The following is a 27,923-nucleotide window of genomic DNA, read 5'->3' as shown; positions in this document are numbered from 1 at the left end:
GCGCGTTTTAATATATGCAGTACCGGCATTTTCAGTCGCATTGGTTTTTCTCTTCGTGGAGATAAAAGTGCAATTTCGGACATGGTTCATGTACGGCTATTAGCAAATTAATTCACTAGCGCATATTATACCCGGAATGTATGGAATTCCGCCTATCGTCGTTGACTGCAGCAGAAGCGCACATGTAACAGTAATGTAACAGTAATATGATATGTAAAAGTAATGAGTTAGCAGCTCTTTCTTGTAGCATTAAATTATTAGTAATTAGGCTAGAGGAAATTTAACTTGTTTAATCGTTACACAATCGGTAATCTTGAAGTAAAACGATTATCAATAGACAGACTATTTAAATAACTGCATTTACATTTTACAGATACAGGGTGCGGTATAGTGCCGCAGCAACAGTTCTGATTATAAATGGGTAAGCATTAAAGTGCAACGATTTTGTAAATTATAAACACTAAAACGATGTTTCATGCGTTTATTCGTGGAATTAAACAATATAAGAAGCGAATTACGGTGTTAGTAGTGCATAAGCTAGCTTAAGGCCTAAGCCAGGTCAGCGGCATCCAAAGAACGTTTCTTAATGCTATTCCCTTTTTCGCTCTCATCAAAGGCCTTTCGCCATGCATCAACTTGTCCGTTCTGGAGAAAAATTTCGCGGAATGACACCTCTTCTTCATTGTCGTCGAATGTGACGAAATGACAACCGTTTGTTAGCCCGCTGTACTTTGCTTGTACATCTTGACACCAGATCCCGTATCCAATGTCCTGATCGGCGGTCAAAATATCCGATGCGCGAATGATATTCTCCGTGCCTCGCTTCACCACGTGGTCTCCATCGGCTTTCAAGGCCATACAGACGGCTTCCGACCCACATACTCCGATCACTTCCGAAGGACACCAGTACTGCCGATCATTCACGAATACCTCCTCCTCGTGCTTGAACTCCAAATCTCCAACACGGATGACTGGGGACCGTCGGGGCAACGTGGAGAAACGCAGAGGGGGCTTCTCAGTGGCATGCTTATGAAGGTGAATGGCCTGTAAGTCTTCTGGAAGCAGCAACGAATCCTAAACATATAAAGGAATGATAATATGCCAAGTTAAAACTGTTGTCAAAGGCTAGAACCCACATCGCGGCTTACATTCACGGGACCGTCAGCGAGTTGTGTGACGGTCATCAAAGGAAATCTGATAAGGAAGAAGATTTCTCCTAAAGCCTGTCTCCGGTTCTGCGGTGTTGGTTCTAAATTGTTCCGAATGCAGCATGCCGAAGCCCATCTAGACATAAAATATAAAACGGACTCAGTTAATGACAATTATTCTTTGGCTACACCGGCTATGTAGAACAGGCAATAGTTAAAGCCAACAGAATCTGTTGGTAAGGGAATTTCTTTGCTGCCTCGTACATGTACACTGTCAATGTACATTGTACAGTCTGGAGAATATGCGATTTGCGAGGTAGCACAAGAATGCCCTTCCAAACACAAAGACACTTTTTTAAATTTCAACGTGCGATGTACATAGTGCCTTTTATACGGCATTTAGCAATCAGGTATGACCTTTATTGTCTCTAAAGCTTATGCTAGATCTCCGGCGGCAGAAAAATATAAAATCGAGATCTTGATCTTAAGCACAATTCATGCAAATAAGGCGGTCAAACTCGCATGGTTAATTCAAACTTAATTGGTGATGTTTCTTTACGTACTAAATCTCATTATTTTTTGTTTAAACAGTTCGTCGTATGTTACTTAAGGCACGTAATACAAGTTACCAGACAGAATTTATCAAGCATTGTACGGAAGCAAGTAAAGATCCATGATTAATTCACGCAATAACAATCCATGCAGTTCTTCGCTGTACATGATTCATCCGGCTGTATCGTTTGCTTGAAGTCCAAAAACATACAAGTCACAAACAACCCCTTGTGTGCTGACAACAAAAGGCATTCTGTCAATCAACCGTATCTGTCTGTGCAAATTCAGATCTATTCATTTCAAGCACGCTCGTGATGTTTATAAATATGTACGAGTATAATATTTCTGTTATTGATGCCCACAACACATGCCCACAAGCAACACCTGTTCATTACGTACGCATACTCATGCAACGGGAAGTGCACAACACGCGGAAGAAATCGATGTATTTGAGGGACTCAGAGGGAGAAACAATCAAGATAGGCTACTTAGAAGTTTGACCCCTATTCACTTATCGTATCGGCTAGCTGCTGGTCACGTGCATTATCATTTATTATTATTACAGATACAAATCATCCAATTAGCCAATTTAAATTGGTTACTTACCTATTAACGGCCATGTAAATGATGTTCTCCTCGGCAAACAAGGTGTCGCGCTCCAGAATCATGTGCAGCGTCTTGGGTTGTAACTCAGCGAACCGTTCCGACTTGATGATCTCCTCACAATGCACATCCACATAATGCAGACAGTTTTCCACGACACCTTCAATACCAACTGCCCACATCAGCGCCTACAATACAAAATTTGGGTAAAAGACAGCAGTGATCGTTCCGGCATTAATAAGCTTTGCAGCACGCACGTTTTCCAAATGCAGCAAGCAACGGCTAAAATTGCGATTCATATCAGCGAGGTCACGAAGGATGCAGTTGAAACAGCGGTCGGCCAGCCGTGGCAAGTCGTATTTATCAGCGCACATCAACGTGGGGAACGCATCGTTTATTGTTTCATTCCGCCCATCGGCATAAATATACCTATCATGATTTTCTGTCTTATTTAAGACATCAGCCCAAGACACCGGCTGACCAAAGTGTCAGTTTTATATTTAGTTTTCTCTTTTATCACAGCACAGAATAAAACCGGTCTTAAATCATCTTCTGTCAAAAAACTGGGTTTTCCGCCATAAACTGATGTTACTCGACACATACTGCGCTAATTTATTTGCGCTTTAAGTACGTACTGCGTTAATTTTGGCTTGAATAAAGAATTATTATTTGCTTATTCTTCAGAAAATATTTGGATTTGGCAGAAAGAGAGTATTAAACTGTACGTTCTTAATGGAAAAACGAAAGAGATACGAAGTAGTGCTTACCTCAACATGTTATCGAACGCTTCGGGAAGAATATCCGGAATATCGATAGGACCATCGCACTTTTCAGGCAAACTTCCGTAAAACATGGTGTAGAAAACATCGCTAGCGCTGCTTAGCACGAACCTGTTAAATTTCAAGGATGAAGTCTTAGACAACATAGAGCGCGATGTGCGTTAGAACGTTGACTGACTTGTGCGCGTGGAAGATCTTGGCTGGCCCGAAATGCCGGCCAACGGAGAACTGGACGTCAGCCAAATCGCCAGTCTCTAACGTCCGTTCCATGCGATTTTTGACAAAATTAAGCGTGCCTCTCCGTTCGTTGGCGCTTTTTGCTGGCGGTGGTGGCGGTGGTAGTGGTGCTGGCGTGGGCCACTCCAAACGAGGGAACATCCTCGCCTTGTTGTTCGGCCTATAGGCGCGGACCCCGCGCTGTAATCTCCGCATGTCTAGCTAGGAAAATTATACACATCAGCCAAATAAACTGAAACGTGAAAATTGTCGGTAGACTAACTAGCAATGCATTTCCAGCGACGTTCGACGTATCAATGAAAATTGAGCTGTATCCCCGATTCATGAAGTGCATAGCGTGATAATACTTCTGTTGGAAAGAGCAGCGTACGTCTAGTTCAGAAATTAATCGTGTACTGTACTCGTACAGCATAATCGTATTGCATTGACCATTTAGCCAGCATCAACGTGTCAGCTACAAACTGCAGTGCCAACGAGGAAGGTAGATAGAGTACTGTATACATATCTATAGTAAGTACTAGTACATCAAGCGAAGATTACCTTTCCGCTCGCAAGTGGCGTTTCTATACAAGACTTGCTTTTGTTTATTTATGCCAGTTGTATTGCTTCCGGTACAATAATAGATGTAGTTACTGCATTTCTTAGATCGCATTTGAACCATCGTTCATGCATTGCGAAAGGAATTTATGTGGCCATTTATTCAATTATCACATTACTGGCTTTTGTTTCCAATTTTTTTGTCAGTCAAGTATTTTATCACCTTTGGTCGCCGGATATATTTTTTCGATAAAAAGACACTGTTGTGCAGATCACAGAATGATGGAAATAGTCGGTTAGAGAGCAGTAATGCGTTCAACAGAGCAGATATGATCTGTTGGTGTCATCGAAAAAAACGAATTCTTTTCGATAACAAATGCTCTTGATACTGAGCTCTACAATAGCGCACACGACAGTGTAATTATTTTTATGAGAGTTCCGTTGAGTTAAGTTTTTTTGATAGCGAGTTACAGTTTTCTTAAGTACAAAAGTTACAGTTACCATTCCCATATTATAAAAATTCAACTCCAATTACGAATATCACAGTCAACAAAAGCAACTACTGCTCGTATTTGTACCTCCATAAGTAATTCTGTTTCTAGCTTCGCTTTGGTCTGTTTAATACTAGCCAACAGCGGCCCAATTCTATAGTACAGTTAAGTTATAGCTGCCCAGATCTGGTGATGTGTGTTGCGTACATATTGTAACAGTAGCCGATCTGGCTGCTGTTCTAGTGGGTTGGCGTGTTGACCGTACCACGATGTTGTGTGGGCTGTTGGGATGAAAGGTTGGCACGGCCGGCAACGATGCTGGCCGGGACTGCTCTTACTGACGTAACACAATTACTGAACGTAACAACGGAAGTTCACGGCATGTTTAATGACAAGAACAATGCAGGACAGGGAACAAGGTTTAGACAAGAGTTTAACAAGCGCAACAAGCTGATCAAGCTGATGCAAGCTGTAGCAAGCTAAGGCAAGAATGAATTCTAGAAATTGTGAAGAAGAACAGCTAGCCGGTAAAAGGACCGAAATTCATAACGCAATGATGAAACATAACTGGGTGGTCTTATGGTTGTACAACTTCTATCGCTACAATATGCAGCATTATATTATGCGTTTGCTGAACTGATTCGAGCCCGGAAGGACACCATCCTAAGGTCACATTTGCTTATAAGATTGCACATCTGGCTGACCGGCAACCGCTCTTGATTGCACCTCGAGCTCCACATAGCGAGATCCGGCATGCGGAAGGTCGCTCAACCATTTACTTAAATACCTTAGACGTTAGATGATCACCCTACTCCATACATGTCTAAATTACTGCAGCTGGATGCGTGCATTTTCGTTATAATTTGATGCACCGTACATTTATTGTGAAGCAAGGTAAAACTTAGGAGAAAAAAAACTGCAGTCTCAGTTTTTAACTACAGAGTTTGAGTTGTCTTGAGTTTTAGTTCGAGCGCGGCGGCGTTCCTAGCTTTCTACTTATCTGTACTATAATAGCTGCTTTTTCTAAACCCCTGGGTGAGTACGATTCTTGTTCGCTAGCTGGTCAGCTTGAGGTCGCTCCCGCTGTTTTGCAGGTAGCGAGTAAGGCTGATCAGTACCGATTTCACAACGAACAACGGCATTCGGAGTTGTGCCGACGTGACCATTAATAGCGGCTTTGTCGACTGTAAACGGGGGCTGCCGCTTCCTTAGTTGAGGGTCATCGGTGGCGGCGCGAGAATGCAGGTTTGAACTTGAGGCGCTCAGTGAAGACTGAAGACGCAGAGCTGTGTCGATCTATGTGCTGCGGGAACGGAGAAAGTGAATAGTGCAGGGAAAACAAGGGAAGCATTTAGATCGCCGCGTATGGAAAGTGAGAAACTATCATCGAGCTTGATTGGTGCCACTTGATCGAGCTACAGTACATTGGTAGCATGACTGCCATGGATCACTGTCCAAAATCTCTTGAAATAATAATATTCGCGCCGCCGCTGACGCCACGTACGCTGATGGTATTCGTACGCCGCTAACATCACACTACTGCAATATCGTCAACCGCATGTTGGTCAAAGAAAGGGTTTCTTTCCCGCTCCCGCTCATCCGACATTCCACTTTCATATAAATGGCGCAAATGCGCAGAACGGTGCATTATTTTGCCCAGCCAATTTGGCTATCTATTCCTTCAACGATCGGCGCTAGCACAGTTAAATCAATCAAAATGGTGCAAGTAGCACTGGTACCGGCCGTCACGGAACGTCCGCATTACTGAACGGTAGGCGATCCTACCATCCATTTCTAACCGTATAACGCGTTCAGGTTATGGCGCTTTTTGGACTTCATAATGCACGGAAGTGATCAGCAACAGTTTTTTATTTACCGCTAAAGCAGCATTCAAAAATCTACATCACAACTGCAATTAAACACCATCATTCAGTAAAATGAGTAAATGAATATCCCATAGCCTGGCTGGCAGTTTTGTTAATCAAATTTTTTGTACACATATGAAACGGTCTGAAGGGCATGTAATGTTTATTTTATCTTGATACTTTACTGATGTGTTCGTGCGATATGCAGCAGCTTTTCTGTTTACTACTTACAAGCTACAATGTGAGCTTCTTTAAGCACGTTTAGCACACAACACTGTTAGTCTGTCAGAGCACAACAACACACGACGCTTCCGGACCGTGTATTTCCGGCTGCTGATCCATACCTGACAACATCCCCGCAGTAAACATGGACGCACTCGTAAAAATGGCGGTTGTGGGTATTGCGGTAGCGTTGTGTGCGGTGTACAGCGAAAGTGCGTTTACCGCTCGAGAGCTATGCATGATGCATGTGACGTATGAAAGGGATGGGCGTATTATATCGGGTTACCGTAATCTTCGACCAGGTCCCGAGAAATGCAGCTGTCTAGAAGCCCGTGAAAAAGCCGAAGCCCATCCAGGCAAGCCAGTGCATTAATTCGTTGTGGCGACCTTAGCATAATTAATCCAAGAGGTTTGGTTTGCATGTCACTCTCAGTTGCAGGCATTTGATTTTATTACGGACACTCCGGTCTTGGGCCGTGCAGACCACCTTGCATATCTTATTTAATATTTTACCGGTGTAGTTATTATCGCAGACTTCCTTATATTTGCTGCCGTTAACGACGTGTTGAATTTGCAGATTCTCATCGATGGGTGCCCTTGTGCATGGCGGACGGGCAGTGGGAACGCAAACAGAACGATTCCGATGGTGCCTGGTGCGTCGACAACAACGGGAACCAGATCACTGAGAAGGCCGGTGGTGGTGCCGCTGCCAGTCTTCAATGCGATTGAATAAAACAAAAGCTGTAAGTGCATTAAATTTTTTAAGATTTCTGTAAGTAGATTTCTGTAAGTGCATTAAATTTTTTATTTTTCTTGGATTTGCACTGTGCCGCTACGCTCTAATTACAGTAAATCCATAACTATAATCCATAAATGTACTAAATATAATATGTAAAAATAAATATCGCTCGTTCAGTGTCTTCGTCCTACAGTCTTTTTGACTTTGTCAGAGGAACCTGGTTATGCGCCAGTATGCGTGTTACCGCATTCAGCTGCTTGCTCGAGGGATGCACCTTTCGGTTTCTTACGAGTCTAGACATATCTGCCACTGAAACGGCTCACATAGCTTTTAAGGCCTTCCGCCTGGTAGGATCGTGTTATAGGAAATACTTTCGCTACTCGTAATGGTGTTAACGGCACTATTTAAAGTTTTGATATTGCATAATAACCTCCGCCAGATGTCAGCCACGGCTGCAGTCGTTTGTGTGGTATAATCGCCAGGGATGGTGTTGCAAAGCTCCCTGTTGCCGAATACCAGCGTGACTGCCAAATGTGTCATTCTAAACGGCACATTCGTTGCGGAAAAGACTGTCATCCGCAGAGCACAGTCAGAAAGGCCACATTTACACCGGATATTATGTACCAGGCGGCAGGCATCCATCCACAGAAACCTAAGAAACAACATCAGTAAATTACCAACAGGGGTCCTTCGAATGAGATATTCACACTCGAGAGCTAAGCCCTTTAGCGGCTTCGGCTTGCCGCCTTATACAGCTTAGGACTAAAAAGACGCATAACCCCACACCCAGATATCCGTACGCATGTGGCAAGTGCACTTGTACGACAACCGGATATTTTAGCTGAGTCGTACAGCGCACTGCGCCGCATGCGTTCGGAATGCTGTGGGTGGGATTATGCTGTGGGTGGGATTATGCGTCTTTTTTGTCCTAAGCTGTAATTCCAGTAACGCTTTGAAATGGCACGATTGCTACCAAAGTTTTGACGCAAGAGTTGCCACACTCTATGGTCACAATGGTACACCAGTACGGATGTGCAGCGCTGTGCATCGCGTACATTTGAAGTGTGAGAATATGTAAGTATGTGCAACGATTCGAGCCCCGGAAAGACATCATCCTAAAAGGCCACATTTATTTATAAGAATGCACATCTGGCTGACCGGCAACCGCCCTTGACTGCACTTCCGCGTGGCGAGATCCGGCATGCGGAAGGTCTGACCAACAGGTACTTTCTATAGAAGTTGGACGATCACCCTACTTCATTCATGTGTAAACTACTGTAGTTGGATGCGTGTATACTTGTTCTAATTTGATGCACATTACGTTTGTTGTGATATAAGGTAAAACTTCAGATAAAAAACTTTCGAGTTTGAGTTTCTAACTTTAGAGGTCGAGCTGTTCTGAGAATCAATTTGAGCGCGGATATCTGTAGACTGTAGTGGCCGTTGTTTCCTAGAGTAGTGCATTAGAGACTTTGTGACCTTTAACTAGATACAGGACATCGCGGACTGGTTGGGTTAGCGTTTGATTTTCTTGAAAACTGGCAAGTAACCAGACATTTTGCAAAGCAACAATTTTAGATCAAAGGCGTCGTTGCAAACAGAATGTACACAATAATCAACTATAGAAGTACAAAATATTACGAAAAGCTCGTATTATCAGACGAGCTTTTCTTAATATTATATTTTGTACTTCTATAGTTGATTATTGTGGAATTCAAGTTGGCACATTAAGAGAGCTATCGCTCCGCACGACGCCGGTCGCGTTGGTTAGAATAACAATGCCGCATTTACAGCCGCGGACTGCCGTGACTGACTGCTTTATATGCATCCTGAACGCTGTGAGCTTGAAGGGGCGGAGGAGCGGATGATGTTGATGGAGCAGGAACGGATGCAGTGGATGCGGTAGATACAAGTCCGATCTCTTCAGAATTCGATGCCGAAGCGATGCGTTTGGCGCGCTCAGCCACTTCATTACTGTCAGCGAACAGGTTAACCATAAAAATCTCCGCGGATTCTTGCAGGGCGATAAGAGCCGGCACTTCCCATCGCAGCTCAGGATTAATGAACTGAGAGATTATACGAACTATACGCAGGAACTTTTGCGGTGGTATGAGGAGTATCGTTTCGAAGTGCTTCTTTGAAATTTCTTTCGATTGGCAAACTTCTGGGTGGTACGATGCTTGTTTGTTAATTGTCCACCTTGAGGTCGCTTCCGCTGTTTTGTAGTTGGCGGGGAAGGCGGATCAGTATTAGTTTCGTAATGAACACTGTCACTGGAAGCTCTGCCGAAATGACCAGCGTTAGCGGCTACGTCGACAGTGCACGGCGCTTGCTGCTTTCGAAGTCGAGGGCCATTGGTGACTGCGCGAGAATGTCGGTTTGAAGTCGAGGCTGTCAGCGAAGACGTCCTGAAATATCGAAAACAAGAAGTAGAACGTACGGTATTTGCATGCTTTTGGAGTAAATTAAATTCGAAATTTCTAACCGTGGCGGCACAGCATTAGACGAAGTCTTGTTGATAGTTTTCCGAAAACGGGCGTTAACACGTTTCCTGGGCGTCTTGTCATCTTCAGATGAAGATTCCGAAGAAGACCCGAATGCCGGCGGATCATCGTCACGGTATGTAGGATCTTCGTCGGAGTCATCCGTGTCCGCTCCTTCTCGCTTGCCTCGGTACTGCACCCGTCGCTGCTGTCCGGTATCAACGTCGTCCGAATCATCGGAGCCAGGCGTAGTGCGGTACGCGCGCTTGACGACTCCATGAACGGCGATTTCTCGAGACGGGGCCCTGGATCTTAAAATTATCTAGTCGTATTCAATCAAGAACTAAAAATGATGGAGCTTCACCTGCGCGAAAATTCAGCAACAATCCTACTGGTCTCACGATTCGGATGCGCTTCAACAGCAACCGGATTTCCATTTATATCAGGCAGTGATATCATTGGCCCGAGACCCTTCACGCTTTCTTCCTAAGCCTGCTTTCCGTTACTACTTGGCTCCTTCGCGGTGCACATGAAAAATGCATCATCATGAAACCGTGCGAGTGTGCAGTGGGGTCTTAAGGCTGCTAAATGCAGTTCCATCAGTCTTAACTTACGCCATCCACCAGCGGCTTGTCCGTTATAACTGAGTATCGGTTCAGCGAAAGAATATCTCCCAATACGTGGCGTCGGTTAATGGGGGAAGGTAATAAATTGCTGCGAGCGCAGGCTGCTACCGCCCACCTGCAAATTTGATGGCGTTCCGAATAATTCAATTTCCATTTTATCGATAAACAAGACAAACACAGCTAAGTCAGCTGTCGTTAAACACGAAGTATTGTCATCGATACATGGATACGACCACGTTTTGTAGTTAACAAGTAAAGAAGGGGAGAAACCAACCCTAGACTAATTAAAAAGTACACTGCATACTTTTCCAAGGCTGCTTCGATGAGGCATTGCTCCGCAAGAAACGTGTTGCGCTCCAGAATCCTTCGCAAGGTACTGTGTTGGAGTTCAGTGAACCGTCCCGACTCCAAGACCGCTGCGGAGTGTGTATCCACGAAATGCAAACATTTCTCCACGATATTCGCGATGTCAGTGCCCCACAGAAGTGTCTGTAATAACAGTGGAACTAACTGATTGTCTATTAATTGCCACGGCGAGATTAAAAAGGCATACATTTTCCAGATGCCGCAGACAAGTGTCAGCACTAAGATTATGGAGGATATAGTCGACGCAGTGATTCGCCAAATTGTCCTTGCCGTTGCGGATTGGCGGCTCCATTCGCTGAGGATGAATTTTCTGACATATTGTGCTCGACACACGGTACGACGCTGATAGTCACAGCTAGTAGGACACTGCTGGCTTGAAGGTTTGTGATATTACCCGCAGAAACTCGGTTCCAGAAGTTACTAGAAGCAGAATTAGCGATGATCTTAAAACGGGAAATTCAAAATATCATAAATTCTCTTACGGCAAAGAATTTTATGGAGTTTTACAAACGTATAGCTTTGTCTATGCTTGTTGCGCAGTTGCGGAAACGGAGAAAGCAAGATCGACCCCTATAGGAATTAGGAGGTGAGAAACTATCATCGCGTTTGCTGTCAATACCATCACCGTGTGCGGTTGCCTAACAAATACGCAATGCGCGCACATTTTGTTGACAGCTTTATTCGAAAGGACTGAGATTCAACAGGTAGGGGTTACCGGTTTCAAAAGGGCCGTGCACACACAGGAAATTTTTGCTTCCTGGCATCATTCAGCACAAGGCAAGTGGTACTTGGCGGCGCGTCTCATCCAGAAATTGTCCACGTTAGATTTGCGCGGCCGGTGTAAATGCAGCTGAAACCGTAAGGCCGGAAACAGCTTTACATTTGCAGCTAAGAGCAATGTCCAAATTTATCCAAAATCTCTTCAAATAATTGATATTTGTACGCCAGTGACATCACACTATCGCTATATCTTCAGCGGCTTGCCGGTTCTTCCGACATTTCACTCTCATATTTGGCGAAAATTTGCAGAAAGGTGCATTATTTTGCCCAGCCCATTTGGCTGTTCCTTCAATAATCGGCGTTACAACCGTTAAACAAATCAGAAATTCGTAAGTAGCACTTGTAACGGTTGTAACGGAACGTCCGAATTGCTGGTGAATGGTGATTTTATACCATCCATCTATCTGGAACCATAACGCCTGTAAGCTGTATGTTATGGTCTTTATGGACAGAATGCATTGCCATGCACGGAAGTAATCGGCAACAGTTTTCTTATTTATCTCTAATGCAACATTCAAAAATCTTTCATCACAAACCCCATCGTTCAGTAAATGAATGGTAAAACCGGGCTGGCAGTATTTATAATCAAAAGTTTTTTTGCAACGTCAGAACGCGATAAACAGAAGATGTTGATCTTGATTCTTTACTGATGTGTTCGCGCGATATGAAGCTTTTCTATATGTACTACAACCTACAAAAGTCAGCTTCTTTAAGCGCGTTTATCATATCACACATCCAGTTTGTCGGTTTTACAGCACACGTCGCTCGCCGGACGGTTTATTTCCGACTGCTGTTTGGTATTTCCCAATAAACCGCCGACAACATCTCTACGCAATAAACATGGATGCACTCGGGAAAATGGTGGTTGTGGGTTTTGTGGTAGCTTTATGTGTGGTGTATAACGACGGTGCGTTTACCGCTCGACACGTATGCATGAAGCATGTGACGTCTGAAAGGAATGGCCGCCTAAAATCGGGTTACCGTAACCTCGGAAAATGCAGCTGCGAAGAAGCCCATGGCCAAGCCGAAGCAAATCTAGGCAAGGCGGTGCAGTAACTCGTTATAGCGACTTTAGTAAAATTAGTTCCACAGGTCTGATTTCCTTGTCACTCTCAACTAGAAGCGTTTGATTTTGTTTTTGTTTTTCTACCGTGCACACTGCCTTGCATTATTCTTATTTCTGTACCGTAATATGAAGCCCGACTTCCTTGTAAGGGGGAGTGTTAACGGCCTGTTGTGTTTGTAGAACCGGGTCAATGGGTGCCATTGTGTAAGGAAAACGGCCAGTGGGAACCTAAACAACGTGATTCCAAGAGTGCCTGGTGTGTGGACCACAACGGAAACCAGATCACTTGGAAAGCCTATGGTGGTGCCGCTGACAGTGTTATCTGCCACTAAACTAAACCGAAGCTACAGAGTACAGATATACTGTAGGCTCTGCAATGTGCATTTTAATTTTGCTTGGATTAACACTGTCGCTAGTGCTGATTCAGTCCTTATGTAGCAGAGTGATAGTCTTTTCTTTCATGGCTTGACATCTACAGCTGTGCCGGTTAAAGCATAGTTTTTGAACCTTCCGTCTGGTATGGAGCATATTTTGCGTAACAACTTCCGCCACGTCTCTGCCACGGCTGCAGTCGTATGGTTTAAACTTTAAACGTACTCTAGGGTTTGTGCTTGCCGAAATAATGAGAACGTGACTGTCAGATGTGCCGTTCAACAGCAAATTCGTTGCGGAAAAGACGGTCATCGTCCAAAGAACACACTCACAGCGTGACTGGCCATATTTGAACCGGATATGACTTAGCAGGCACACTTCCACAGATACAGCGATAATATCATAAGCATAGTACAAGTGATTATTAATTGTAGTTATAGCACATAATATTTAGAGTGTCGATGAAGTCGGCGTTCAACTAAAAGTCATCGCGCAGTTATGGTAATAAAGAAAGAAACACGCTATATTAATCACAACAGCAAAACTTCGTTTAAACTATCCACTCCGTCCATCGTGCCAAGGATAGATGCTGCATTTCCGCGCTGAACCTCCAACGATAGTCGTTGACGCAGAAACTCATGTGATCGACGCTCTCCTGTGTGCTCCTGAAGTCTTTTGCCCAACTCCTTCACAATGGCGATAGCCGACGGGCCCCAGGGACCCATCGTCTCGAAGGCGATCGGAGAAAAAATGTAGCGCCCTTGCAGATAGGCATACTTCTTTTCTTCTGCTTGTACAGCAGCAGCACCTGCCGTAATCGACGTAGACGGAAGATGGGAAAGGGCCATTGTGTCGACGCACGTCACATCCCAGGCCAGACACATTCCTCTTTTCCAGGCGAAAGCTGTACAGCCGTCAGGGCGTTGATCTGTTGTGGAGGACGTCCGCGTGGTTCGAGCTTAGCAGGACACCAGCTGAAACACAAGCGCGGCACACAATACTGTTAAGCCCTCCATGGCGCGCATGCCTACCGGCCGAGTAGGTGCATGATAAACCGTGGTGGCCCAACTTGTCAACATGTTTATCACATTTGGTGCAGTTATGTGGCTCGCAGATATCCGCTCCCAAACGCAGGCCAATCGAAATTTTCATCGTTTCGTCGTCGAGCAGGTTGCCGATGTGGGCTGAAGGAAGCGCATTCAGCCAAATACCGCTTCCGGTCTGGACTGTGCAAGGAGACGGGCTGTTTTGACGCTGTCGCCGCGAAACAAGTCCAGTAAAACCGAAACTGACACATTACACAGCGGTAAGTCCCATGTTTTCTGAAGCTTTCGGAAGGCAACTTCGGGCATTTCCGGTTGTCGGGCTTTACCTTTCCACAATTCAATTGCTTTGAAGCGTCCACAGCCGGTAGGTGAGGAAGCATCGACGATAACAAACAGGATGCAGGTGAATCGAAGCCAAAAAGGCTGGAAGTGATAATTCCTCCGCTCGTCGTATGCCGATACCTCCTCGACTGACTGGAAGAGTCGCTTGCCTCCAACATGGGTAGTCGTCGTGGTTCACCCGCACGTTACTGAGTTCTTGGAAACAGGGCGCAGTGACTCATCAATTTGATACAGCAGATGTGGATGCTTCCAAGCATTGCAACATCTAAGCACATATTATTTTCAGGGCACCCAAGCAGTGTCTGAGCAAATATAGTGCATGATGGCGAGGAAGAAGTTGCAGGCGCTCACAAGCTCTCCCTATTGCACTTGATTTCGCTTGCAATGAGTCTTCAATCGCGGCCACTGCTTTTCAAAAGTGGCAGGCGGCCACTGCTTTTCACAAAATAATTGGCAAAATTGTTCAGCGGAAGACAAGGTAAACGGTCTAGATGAAAACTGACGTTACGAAAATTTCTGTTGGTTTAGTTTATGCAATGAACAGACAGAGCGTCGAGGCAAAGCACACAAGCTCAAAGTATGATCAGCAAGAGAGAACTTAAAAGAAGAAACAAAAAATGGATTTCGAACAATTAACTTTTGCCAATGGTCAAATTTGTAAAAATTAAAATAACCATGTGATGCGGTATCGTTTTGCAAAAAGATTTATATTTGTAAATTGGTTAATAATAAAGCTTTTAAAACTGTAAACACTACAACCATGTTTTCAAGCATTCATTATTAGTGTAAAAACATTATATGGCAGAATTACGCGTATTACACTATAACATGGCGCATCTAAGCCAGGTCAGCGGCATCCAGTGGACGTTTCTTCGTAGAGGCGTTGATGCTCTTCTCCTTTTCGCTCTTATCATTAGCTTCTCGCCAAAGCATCCACTTGTTCGTGGTGCGTACGTGGAGAAAAATTTCGTTGAATCGAGCCTTAAGTTCTCTGCCATCGAAAGTGATAATATGGGAGCCTCCTTCTAACTTGGTATACACTGCATCCCCGCCCCGATAACCACCATTTCCATAACAAATATCCCGGTTAGCGGTCAGGATTTCGGATGCCCGAAGGATATTCTCCGGGCCTCGCTTCACCAGGTCTTCGTCGTCAGGTGATTGAATCCTGCAGACGGCTTCCGATCCACGTATTCCGATCACTACCGCCGGATACCAGATATGTCGTCCCTTCACGAAAACTTCCTCCTGATGCTTCCACTCCCACTGCCCAACGCGGATGACTGGGGATCGTCGGGGCTGCGTGGAGAAGCGTAGCGGGGGCTTCACCATGGCGTGCTTGTAAAGGTGAATATCCTGCAAGTCTGCTGGCAGCAGCATCGAATCCTGCACAAACGAAAGCAGTGTGAACCATAGAAAACAAACCTTTTGCCGGTGGAATTGTCAAAAAGGCAGCTAACTGCACGCCGTGGGTTACCTTCAAGGGACCATCAGCGAGTTGGGCGGGAAGTGGGAATCTGACTAGGAAGAACATGTCTCCTAGAGCCTGTCGCCGGTTCTGTGGTGTAGGTTCCAAATTGCTCCGAATACAGAATGCCGAAGCCCATCTATAGGCACAGTGTACTGTAGTAAGTAACATACATTTGCTATGTACAACTTCACATGTCCACCATGTACTGTACAACATGTACAACATCTATGCACAACACTAAAACTTCAGTACTGTAAGATAATAAACAAATAGATACTCGGTAATATTTTGCGTAATGCATGCAGCCAAGTTTATTGCCACACAAACAAAACATTAATATTATTTAGGAAATGGATATTCTCACCACCCTGACACCTCCTTTAACTGGCTAACGTTTGGCTACTGTCAGTCTTCTGACTCTTCTCACCACCTTTCAAAACTTTTTGGCCACTCGCACCACCTTTTTTAAAACATTTTTCACACCTACCCTCTTACGGCAATTCTTTCTGGCTACTCCCGGCTCTTATGACATCCATAATTTAGGGTACTACGGAAATCTTGCTTAGACTTCACTGTCTGTAATCAACTGATTCGTTGATTCTTACTTCGTGTGACCTTTTAGATAAGCTTTGACATATATTGCCATACATAAACCATTGTAAACAAAGAAAGGCCAATTTTTGATGCAGAGAATAATGCTTCATGCGTCTCTTCACGCTTCACAGTTTCCTTGTTATTGTTCGAAATCACCTTAAATTTTTGTTTGATGACGATACCATGTGATTGTTAAATGCGCAGGTGGAAGTATTCAACCGTACCTACAGATGCACTATCTTTCTAGTTATGAGTGTTTTTTTAGTAATTTTATTTCGGTTACGCTTGTCTTGGTGATAATTTATAAATAAAAATAGAAGTACATGGACTTTGAGGCGTACCATTGGTACCACCGGGTCACGCTCAAGCAATACAAAGTGAATGCACATTATGGAAAAAAATATTGTCCCGCTCATTCTAGACTGCCTGACTGCAATGCGAGTGCCGCACACTATTAGCAAGCATAGCTGGCACAGCACAAATGCAACGGGGATGAAAAATCCCGGACATCGGTTTCGTAGAGACAATATTGATGGTATATGTAAAGATATGCCGCTGCTTTCTTTATGAGTACTGGATCGCTGGCCTTTACTACGGATATGCGGATTATATCTGTACTTCTGTGTGAATTTGATAATTACCTTTCCACGTCCGCGAAGATGATCCTCTCCTCCGCAAAGAGCGTGTCACGCTCCAGAATCATCTGCAGCGTTTTGGGCTGCAGTTGGGTGAACCGCTCCGCCTGGAAGACTTCCTCACAGTGTACGTCCACGAAGTGCAAACAGTTTTCCATCACACTTTCGATAGTAGCACCCCACGTTATCGCCTCTACAAAAATTAAAGGAAAATCAGCAGCGATCCGTAATTATTATAGAAATGGCTGCACATACGTCTTCCAGAAGCATTATGTAACGGTTGGCATCGCCAATCTTCACAGTGAGGTGAGTGAAGATGCAGTTAAAGCAGCGGTCGACCAGTATAGACAAGTCGTATTTATCGGCGCACACCATCGTGGGGAAAGCGTTCCTTGCTGTTTCATTCCGCGCATCCATATAAATATACCTATAGAAGTACCAATGAATCGGTTATAATAATCTACGACTTAGGAGATTTAATCTGTTTCCGTTAAACGCTCACAGTAACCTGGTTTCTTCAGTTTTCGATAAAAATGCCATGTACCTAATAATATACGTATCTGTATGCTATATACTTTTGTGGGTGATACCTTGTTTGAAGTACGAGTAAATCGCAAATTAAAGTGACCTAATTAAGGTTGAGAAAATTAATATCGAAGTGAACCACGGTCTGCACTGTAGTGAACAACGGCCAGACTACAGGAAATCTTATAGGTGCAGAAGTTGCTATATTTACCTTAACATATTTTCGAAAGCGCCGGGATGGATATCGGGAAGGTCGATAGGGCCATCGCATTTCTCCGGGATACTACCGTTAAACATGGTGTATCGCTCACGCTGCTTAGCATGAACCTGTTAAAATCCAGCAGGGAATCTCAGTAAAATTCATTTCTGATTATGTAGGGCATCCACTAACTTATGAGCGCGGAAGAGCTTCGCTGGCCCGAAATACCGTCCGACAGAGAACTGCACATCCGCCAAATCTCCGCTTTCTAACATCCGCTCCAACCGTTCAGGGACACCGGATAGCGCGCCACGCCGCCGGGCACTGTTGTTTGCTGAAGATGTTGCCAATAATGCAGTCCGAGGCCTCCCGAACCGATGGTATCCCCACACATAACCTTGGCGGAATCGTTTCTTGTCTTGATGGGCCATTATAGTCGCTTCAGTGGAAAGCAGTTAGAAAGTTATCAACGAAGAATTGGCAGCCGATATTTTATTTAATAACTACGACAGCATAGGAAATGCATACCCACGGTACCCAAATCTCAAAATACACTACCAGGTTTGTTCACAGAACAGCGATCACACCGGTCACGAATGATGGCGCACCTTCACAATGGTAGTACTCTGTACATACAGAGGAGTGAAAAGCGTGGGTAACAAATGTGACATGTCCTGTTGTATTCGTACACGAAGTTACAAACGGCAGCCAAATCACAAAATACAAATACCAAAGTTTCGACAGAGAAGCTAGCACACAGTCATGGATGACTGCGCTTCTTAACAATGGTTGTAACACCAAGAGGGGGTGTGGTGGTTACAAGGGTCCTACTGTATTCACAAAAAAATAGAATATTTTAATGTGAGCACAGCGGCTTTTGTGATGACGCGGAACACTTTGTTCGTCGAATCGGTTAAAGCCCGCTATTAAAGGGTGGACTGATATATTCTCTCAAATTTTAAAATTTGTGTAAATTTCTAAATACATTATTGACTATGCTGTCGTCACAGTGTCGTGGTACATGATTATTTTATCTTAGTTAGTACATTACCCTATTAAAAGTTTTTGTGTCAATGATAGTTTTTTCAGCACTTTTTTTCGTACGTTTGGTGACACGTGATACATGTGATTCACAATACTCCTTAAATCGTTACGTTTTTATCCTGTGAGACACAAATTTGTCCGCTCAACGACAATTTTTAGTTTTTTCCGACTTTTTTGTACTAGTGCAAAAATGCACTTTTTGACGGTAAAATGTGTGTTTCGTATATCAGGTCACTGCCAATAATTACTGCGAATTCAGTAGAATATATTGTAACGATAGAAAATTGTAGTACTGCCAGTTGGGATTGTTAATTGCTTTTCTACATCAGTTATTGGTTCATTCGTTCCTTGTCTTCCTCATTAAGATCATGTGAATCAGCATCTCATTGTCTTAACGTTAACGCTTTACCGCTACAATCTCGATGCTCTTGACTTTTACTTTTGCGCACTAGATTCATTCTTGGATTTGCATCTTGCTAGCTAGCTAACCTTGCTTTTTGCCTTCTTGCCCAGTTTACTTGCTGATAAGAATCTTGCCATAACTGCCATGTCTTGCGTTGTTGTTTGTAATCACATCGCCCTATTAATAACATCTATATGGAAAGACAGTTTTATATGTTTCGGATGAGTGATTCACAAAAAAACGCATATGGTACACAGGTCTGCATGTCGGTTCATGCAAATCGCTTTCAGCGCTGACTGATAACGCCTTAGCAGTTATAATTTTATCTCGTTTCGCACGAGTATTGTCGTGGCCAGCAGATTTTGTACGAAAATACAAAGACTGACTTCAGATGCCAAGCACCTATCGGCAGCTATCTTATACACATACCTACTAGTAATCCTGTATTTTATCGACAAAAGCTCAGTTGCATACACTTTGTGTATTTTTATATACTTGATTTTTTGTTATGTTTTACATTAAAATTTTTTCCTTTTTTTAATTTTTAAAAAGGGATACGCTCTCATGCATCGTCATTGTGAAAAACTGGGAAAATAGGGTGATCAGCCGCTGCACTTTCCAGTCACCCATTTTGCGCGTTTTTTGCTTGCGCACCTACGTACGGTATAATAATTATAATGCGTAACGGGACTTTCGACCGCATTATTAAAAAACGCTATTATAATATTGATAAACCTCCATAAAATACGAGTAGTATACACGGAAAAACCTCTATGAATCTTGGTGTACAAGTACCTTAAAATATTAGGTTTTTCTTCATATTTTGTTCTTGATAGTTGGTTATAAAATCTGCCTCTGATCAGTAATTATGTATAAGGCGCAGTATGCATCATTATGCATCTGCATATACGTACTTATATAATTATATGTATATATAGGTACCACTTCCGCACTTCGTATAAACATCTAAAATACTTCATATAATATCACTTTATAAATACTTCACTTCACAAATCTGGAGAGATCTACGCAGACTACAGAGAGTACGCACAATAACAGAGATAGTATGACCTATGGACTTCTGAATTTTGGGAGCAGCTAAAAAATAATTAGACACTGTGAATGAAAGTCGGCATATCCGCATATGTAATTTTCACATGCGCCATGAAATACTAACCGATAACGGTGATTACTTAAATACATTAAAAACATAATCGCCTTGTGACTGTAAATTAAACCGATTCCTAATCACGGTAAGCACAAAACCGAAACGGTCCGCTTTTTTCCATAGCACTTACTGCTAAATTTTAAAATAACGGCTCTTATGATCTTGTGATATATGTAGCAATAAATTACGTCAAAAGCCAAAATACCTGGTATACCGGCGGTAAAGTTAAACTAATCTAGCTAAATTTAGCTCGATACACATACTTACACAACATATGTACCCATGTTATCGCTATATGCTTACTTATATTACTGTATATGTATACTTACGGCACGGTACAATATAATCTGTGTACCGTGCATACAGATACTGTATTAATACACAGATTATTTTGTACCCAGATTATTTTGTACCGTGCTTACGGTATATAACGAACACCACGAAAGTACTGTAAAACGTTTTTCATTTCATTTTTCCTGTTTCCGTTCATTAACCATATGATTAATTAACAGAAGACATTAAACAGTTAATAGCTTAACTCCCATAGCAGACGCGCACGGACGCGTCCGTGATAATATTACTGGTATCAAAAAAGTCTCTTATCACAAGTTATCAGGATTTCACACGGAGTCGCGTCGCAACGGCTCAATGCGCCATATGTAAAGTTCCATTGCGCGCGGCAAAAGTTGTCAGCGCGATGCAAAGTTGCAAACTCAAAACTTGATATTTCAGTCGATCGCAAGCTTCATACCGCACTGCACCACTGAATCTTTGATTTCACTGGTCTTACATTTCCGAATAAATAATTATCAGCCGCAGCTCATATGGATCTATTTAATTTATTGGGATAACAACCGGGAGCATCAGGCTGTGTCACTGCGTCTTTTAGGCAAAGGTTTTGAAATCGTTTGAACAGTGCAGCCGCATTTTACGAATTGATGCTTATTTCTTTGCTTTGGAAAGCAGCGAATTGTTGCACAGTTATTGTGCGAATTGCACCGTTATGAATCTCTAACTGCTTCCCAATCGAACCACGAGTTTTATTCTAATCAAGGGTAACTGGAGTGGATGGTTTGTACAAATCATCCACACAGAAACCTGTAACTGTCCGGAGAACGCAGTCAGCAAAATTTTGTTTCCAGGAAAGGATGAATATAATTTTACCCAAAATTAACTAAATGTTCGTTGCCGGGAATAATTAAATGGTCGTTGCGGTGCCATTTCTGTATCAGTCAAAACTGTTCTTCCAACATTTATACATACACCACATGTACAACTACTAAATCTAAATCGCCCTGCTGATTAATAAAGAAAAGCGCCCATACAAAAGAATCCGCACAAGCTCATTAAAGTTACTGTAATAGTATCGTACTACAGAATACAATCAATAGTACGCATAATAAAATATTTAGAAAACAGCCGCAACGATGGGGGCGGGAGGGCACAATTTGTACCGACAAAATTGTTCTGTTATGTCGGCTTGCGACAAAATACTTCCAGGACAAATTTTGTCTTTTCAAGACAAAAAACACTGATTTAAGGGTGATTGTGATCCATACGTTTCCCGTCTAAGTAAACGTCTAAATGAATGTACCGATATTACTATGACTCATATGTTTATTATTGATGGGGGATCGAGATGAATCGTCTCATCTCACACAGTGTAGTTGTGTAATGCCACCTTACTTCCGGTCAGCATCGCTGCTGACCGTGCCAGCCTTTTGCTTGTCCGTTAGCCTTAACAGCCGCTACATCGTGGTACGGTGGATTAACCATCCCACTAGAACAGCAGTTTAACCGGCTGCTGTTGCAATATATTTATATTAATCGTTTGCTGTAGCGAATCATGTTATTATACACAATTTTGGACGTTGCAAAGTTATCAGCGCAAATTTAATTGGCTCGAATTTTGATAATCAAGAGCACTAATGAAACAACTGATAAATAATAACCTTAACAGAAACAAAATTAACGCTGCATACTGAACACAAGTACACTTAGAAGAAAACTAATTCACCATTCTAAAACAAGAACACACCGCTCCACTGCAATGCCAAAATAAAACCACGCAGCACATTACGATACATCAAGATAAAATAAAATAAATGTCGCAGTGGGCTGTATATTGTAAAAAACACGCGTCCAAAACCCGAAAGTCTAAAACCTTAAGAAAACAGCTTCTCCATTTCCGCAAAAGTGCGAATGCGGTCGCTATAGCTTTTCCGCAGCTTTCCCTGGATCTTTTCCACGTCCAAGGTCTCAGTCCATCGGGATGCCGGGTCCCTTTTGATCATTCGTCGCTGATGCAATTTCACGTGATCTATAAAAAGCGGTACACGTTTAAATAAACAGAATATCTAGTTTGATAAATGCAAAACCAGCGAAATTTTGTCACTCGTTACAATATGCAGTGCTGTACAATGACAAGTTTTTTTTATTATGCTTCATGTATATTTGTGTAGGCTTTGTACTTACTCCAGAAAGCGAGCCAGTTGTTTTTTCCCAGCACCTTAGCCAAACCGACACCCTTCTGCTTGTGATTGTACGCAATGGCAAGGTTCTCATGGTCCATAATGACCTTCATTAAAGATTTGGCATATTTGGAAGCGCGCGTAATCTTGGGATCCAGTTTCAGGTCGTTCAGCTTGTCCACACTGATAAAGATGTCGCCGGCTTCATCGAGCTTTACACAACCGTTTTTCTTCGCCTCCTCCTCGGCCATTAGGAAAGTAAAGGGAACGCTCTTGACAACTGAAAAAGATTTAAAAATTATCAATGGAAGTAATCCAGTGCATGGAAAAAGTCTAAATCAATTGTTCTATATACATATATAACTTTTATAAGAAAGTCTTTTTAAGGAAAATGCCCCGGTACCATAGCTTAACAAATGGGATACATACACTAAAACTTCCGCTTGCGCGCCCTCCGAATCACTTTTTTTAAAAGCTTATGTCATATTGAAGCAGAATAATTTGTATACAGTGTTCTGAAATTCGTTTGCGCGTGCAACATCTGGTTGCCGAGATATGACGTAATAAAATGGCGGAAAATTTTAAATGCATATGCATTTAAAGTATTTTAATTTCAAAGTATTTTAATTTATGCATTTAAAGTATTTTAATTTCAAAGTATTTTAAAATAATTTTAAAATCGGGAAAAATGCTATGGATCTGAATTTGGTTCACATTCGACTTTACAGCAGTGTGCTTTTTATAGCAAAGTTTCGAAAAGATCGGATAACAACCAGACTTTTGGTTCGCAACAGTGCATGCTGTAAAGTCGAATGAACCAAATTCAGATCCATAGCATTTTTCCGTTTAAATTATTTTAAAATACTGAAATCATTTAAAATTAGATTTTCAGAACAACATATACAAATCATTTAGCTTTAAAATGACATAAAGTTTTAAAAAAAGTGATTCGGAGTGCGCGCAAGCGAAAGTTTTAGTTTAGTGTATATATCCCATTTCTGAAGCTATGTACCGGGTCATTTCCCTATAAGTGTGTACGGATGACGGAATTGTTATCGCAGTGGATCACGTGATTGCTGTTGTAGACGACCGCTGCGTGATCATAACCGATTCATTCGTATCCGGTCATTTGTTATTACGTAATGATAATTACGGTCCTGTAGCCGGCACACGGGAAGCGAAAATTGACCACATTTTCCCAGCCACGTTGGATGAACAATCAGATCTAGTGCTTTTCGAGACGAAGTCCATCAGTAAACAGATGGTATTGCTACGCCCACCTAAAGATGGAATGTACATAGTTAGCCCGCCATCGAATCAGTTTAGATTATCGTGATTAGGATATGCGCAGTCTGAAATTTAGAAATTAATACTGTGCATCGTCTGCTACATCAAGCGCGCTTAACGGCAATGTTTTGTTATCTTCCGTAATTACGCTAATTAGTATTCTGCTCAAGAATTGCCGATATCCGACATTATTTTCTTGTGGGTAACTTTTTTTGTGTACTGCCGATGAATTTGTCGTTAAAACACAAATGTTTAATCTGGTCCAGATAAAGAAGTACTAGTGTGTGCACGTTAGCATGTCCGCATGGAACGTGACTTTTGTGAAACGTTATGCAGAAGTATCTACCACATCAGTTTTTTCGTGACTCACTCAGCCAGAACGCATAAGTATGTCTGATAACACAGAAACTATTGATAGGGTTAGCATTAAACTTTCTTATTACAGTAAGATTATGACTCTCTTGGCATCTTAATATGAGTACCGGAAGTAGAACATCTGGGGGAAGCCGCGATGTGAGCGAGACCGGCATTTACCCGGAACATGGTAACGGAGTAGAGCATAATGAACTCTTGTAAACAGAAAGGACTGCCAGAACCATTGTTAGCGGCGTATTAATGCAAGGTATCCCAAATTACGCGGCACAATCACCGGAATTTTCTGCTCTGTAAATCTTCTTGATAACTAATTTCTGGAAGCTACTGCCAACTAACAGGAAAATGTAAAAGTATTTATTTTCAATTAAAAGCACCCTTAAAGATACACAATGAAGTTAGCCAATTAAAGGGTAACAACGCCTAGCGCGTGTATATCTCAATTGTGACAGTTGTTGTTTTTATAAGGAAAGACTTTTCTTTCAGTAACCACAGAGATCTACTACAGCCACGTTGCTCACATTTCCGTTTACCCATTCATTACAGTCTACAAAAGCAGCTAATACACACTAATCAACTTAACTCCGCGCTGGTAACCCTTCTCGTTTGAGTACAGCAATCAAAACGGTATAACAGGCCCTCCAAACATAAGGCCTATTAAAGTGTCGAAAATCCTTTCCGCTTTTTTTCTAACTACAGATGGAGTGTCAGTTTACTAGTGCACGACGTGGCCTCCGACGTATTCTGTGATTTGGTTTAGCTTCATTACGCACGCCGTTATCGCAAGTATTTTCTGACCTTTATAAAACACGCTGACGTAATCGGTGCGCCTACAAAACAGACAAAAAAGAAAACTCAACCCCTTCGATTTAACTGTGTAGGAGCAGACATATATAATCCTATTCTATAATATATTTTTAATGGCAAACACCCTTAACCACACAAGGATAGGAATACAATGTAAAGAAAATCTCCAACCCGGCTTGTACAAGTGCATCACAGTTAGCAAGACAATTCGCCTGGATCAATGCTTTCGCTCAACACCGCCGCCGTTAACGGGGTCAGTTGGCTGGCGTCCAGTTCGCAGAGGGTAGCCGGCGTCCACTTCCTGTAGCGGTACGGAGTGGACGAGCGCAAATCTGCCGACTGATAGTGGTTCAGAATCTGCAACACATCTATCGATTACGGCTTATACTACTCAAATAATGGCGCACACATGATACATATTCAAATTAAGGTCTGTGTGCTAAAATTTTCCAGCCGCCCCTTAACACGTTTTTACAGTACTGTATATATCCCTGCAATCTGCATTCTGTAGCCCGAAGAGTTTTATACATTAGCGTGAAAACATATACGGCTGGCAAAACAATAGTACCGTACACTCAAATGCCAAACTGTTGCACAAACACTCTTTTTACGAACCGCGGACGATCTTCTTAAAATAAATAATGAATGAATACACTATTATCACAAAATTTGTTTTTTTTAATGAGTGAAATACAGTTTTCCTCTTCGCGTAATACAAATGGCGGCACTCCGGTTTGTTGAAAATTCAATTGCTGTAATCGCTTACGCTTGTGTTTAAATTTTTAATAAAATCACTTCTCAACAAGCGTTTGGGCGTAGCGGTGCGGCTTTCAACGTTCCACGTGGAACGTTCCGCTGGAAAGGTAATGCATCTGGGTGAACTACTTTCGTACACGATCGTAGTTCATGCCCAGATGCATTATCTTCCCAGCGGAACGTTGCATGCATATTAAACACCCAAAATCTTTTGGCCGTAAATGAGCGCAAGATTGAGTTGTTTCAAATCAAATCGCAATTCGTGGAACGTATACACATGCAAGCATTTCCGGCTCAGTTCTCTTCTCCTGCGCCACAGAATGCTGAACCACTTTAATCGTTTCCAGGCGCTTCTCTCGCTGTTGCGCAATGCCTTCGGCAATCCATTGCACCACGGCTGGCCGGTCCAGCGGCTTCGTGAGGACGAGATTCTTCTCCACGAGATCCCACAGCTCCGCTTCACGCTCCTCTTCCGTCTGGCCGGTGAACGAATGGTGCACGACGCGGGCCGTGATGTTCCGATCCCCGATGTAACACTGGCGCCACACAATGCGCCCGCGCGACGCATCCGGCTCGACCTCGAAATAGGCCAGACAGCGTACCACATCGCCCACATGGTCCTTTTCTTCCACGAAATGGCCCTTGTAGAACTGCACCGCCGATAGGCTGGTCTCATCGAGGATGCCGTAGACAAGTTCCAGGAATTCGAAGCCTTCGCACCAGTCGAAGTCGCTTAAGACCGCCATTTTGGTGGTGCTGTTAAGACATTTCAGCAAGCAGACAGTCATCCAGTACAACCGAGTATGCACATGATCCGGCACGAAACAATAATTCGCGACATTGCAGGAGACGCGCACATAAGGGAAGTCGGCTTCTCTGGCGAAAACACTGTTCCACAGGGGACAGACAAGCCGACAGCGGACGCGCTCGACGGAGTCCAGAGACTGGTAGATCTCCACCAGCAGTTCCGTTGGCAATGGCATGCTGCTGTGCCGACTGCCAGGGAGCTTCCGCTTTTGTGTGTTAGCCGTTCCGCGCTGGCGGAGCAACCATTTCCATGCTGGGGATGTCCGATCCATCTCCTCATCCTTTTTCCTCACAAGGTTGTAATGCTTTTCCTGCCACACCAAAAATCCATAACCGTAAAATTATTACAGCAGAATCACAAAAATACTAAATATGTAATACATTTATGCCCGTTTCAGTGATTATTTTCATGTATCACTTGGCACAAACGAGTGATCCACCCTTTTTTCGAATTATTTTCACTGAAGCCTACTGTAGCGAAGTTTTTTTAAGCTTTGGCCGGAGGCAAATGAGAACAGTGAACCACGTTGACTAAGTAACGTACCACTTGTTCTGGCTTCAAAGGAGTGGCCTGGTGCCACTGCAGATAGGTGAACGATTGACTAAGCAGAGCGGTGCACAGCACTCTGAAACGTTGGTTCACTTCGTACTGGAAGATCTCCCGCAGCGAGCCGGACGCCTCGGACCAGTAGAAGGTCGGCAGCGGGCATCTGCGAACGACGAAATTATCTTCCTTCACCCGCCACTCTTGGAGGTCGGCATCCGTGGGCGGTGGGCGCACTTGGTCGCTAGGGACCAGTTCGCTGACGGTGCCGTGGGGCAGCTGCACCTCCACACGTTCCGCGTGTTGCAAAAACAGTTCTCCCTGGGAGACCGACTGGCCCGGATACCAGATCCACGCACCGTCTGCCAAACGGCGCAGCAGGACCTGCAACGGCTTGGGTTCCCACACCGCGAACCATGCGAACTCGGGACTGCAGCGCAAAATGCGTCCGTACTCGATCAACTGCGCTCGCTGTCCCGCACATCGAAAATCAATGAGCAGGCCCCCGTCCGCTACGTTGATAACGGCGCCGCGCTGCAGCATGCCTCCCTCGACCAGGACATCCACGGCATTCCAAGCGAACACC

The 27,923-nt window shown here is 43.3% G+C and overlaps 3 protein-coding genes across 3 annotated transcripts; 1 reads left to right on the top strand and 2 right to left on the bottom strand.

Moving 5' to 3' along the window:
* Positions 1-392: 392 nt before the first annotated feature.
* On the bottom strand, positions 393-3,482 carry LOC129601563 (BTB/POZ domain-containing protein 6-like). Its single transcript, XM_055500397.1, has 6 exons — positions 3,261-3,482; positions 3,071-3,193; positions 2,561-2,732; positions 2,307-2,491; positions 1,149-1,284; positions 393-1,074 (listed from the first exon to the last, which is right to left on the bottom strand). The coding sequence occupies exons 1-6, from the start codon at positions 3,458-3,460 to the stop codon at positions 550-552; spliced, it is 1,341 nt and encodes a 446-aa protein (XP_055356372.1). The 5' UTR covers positions 3,461-3,482; the 3' UTR covers positions 393-549.
* A 3,024-nt stretch (positions 3,483-6,506) lies between these two features.
* On the top strand, positions 6,507-7,299 carry LOC129601564 (uncharacterized). Its single transcript, XM_055500398.1, has 2 exons — positions 6,507-6,790; positions 7,012-7,299. The coding sequence occupies exons 1-2, from the start codon at positions 6,580-6,582 to the stop codon at positions 7,161-7,163; spliced, it is 363 nt and encodes a 120-aa protein (XP_055356373.1). The 5' UTR covers positions 6,507-6,579; the 3' UTR covers positions 7,164-7,299.
* Positions 7,300-17,035: 9,736 nt separating this feature from the next.
* On the bottom strand, positions 17,036-17,800 carry LOC129601567 (BTB/POZ domain-containing protein 3-like). Its single transcript, XM_055500402.1, has 3 exons — positions 17,691-17,800; positions 17,210-17,381; positions 17,036-17,147 (listed from the first exon to the last, which is right to left on the bottom strand). Exons 1-3 carry the CDS (start codon positions 17,774-17,776, stop codon positions 17,139-17,141), a joined length of 267 nt encoding a protein of 88 aa, XP_055356377.1. The 5' UTR covers positions 17,777-17,800; the 3' UTR covers positions 17,036-17,138.
* Positions 17,801-27,923: the final 10,123 nt, after the last annotated feature.

The sequence above is a fragment of the Paramacrobiotus metropolitanus genome, unplaced genomic scaffold (genome assembly GCF_019649055.1).
Source record: "Paramacrobiotus metropolitanus isolate TYO unplaced genomic scaffold, Prichtersi_v1.0 Parri_scaffold0000251, whole genome shotgun sequence".
NCBI lineage: Eukaryota > Metazoa > Tardigrada > Eutardigrada > Parachela > Macrobiotidae > Paramacrobiotus > Paramacrobiotus metropolitanus.
This window is presented reverse-complemented; position numbering and strand designations above follow the sequence as displayed.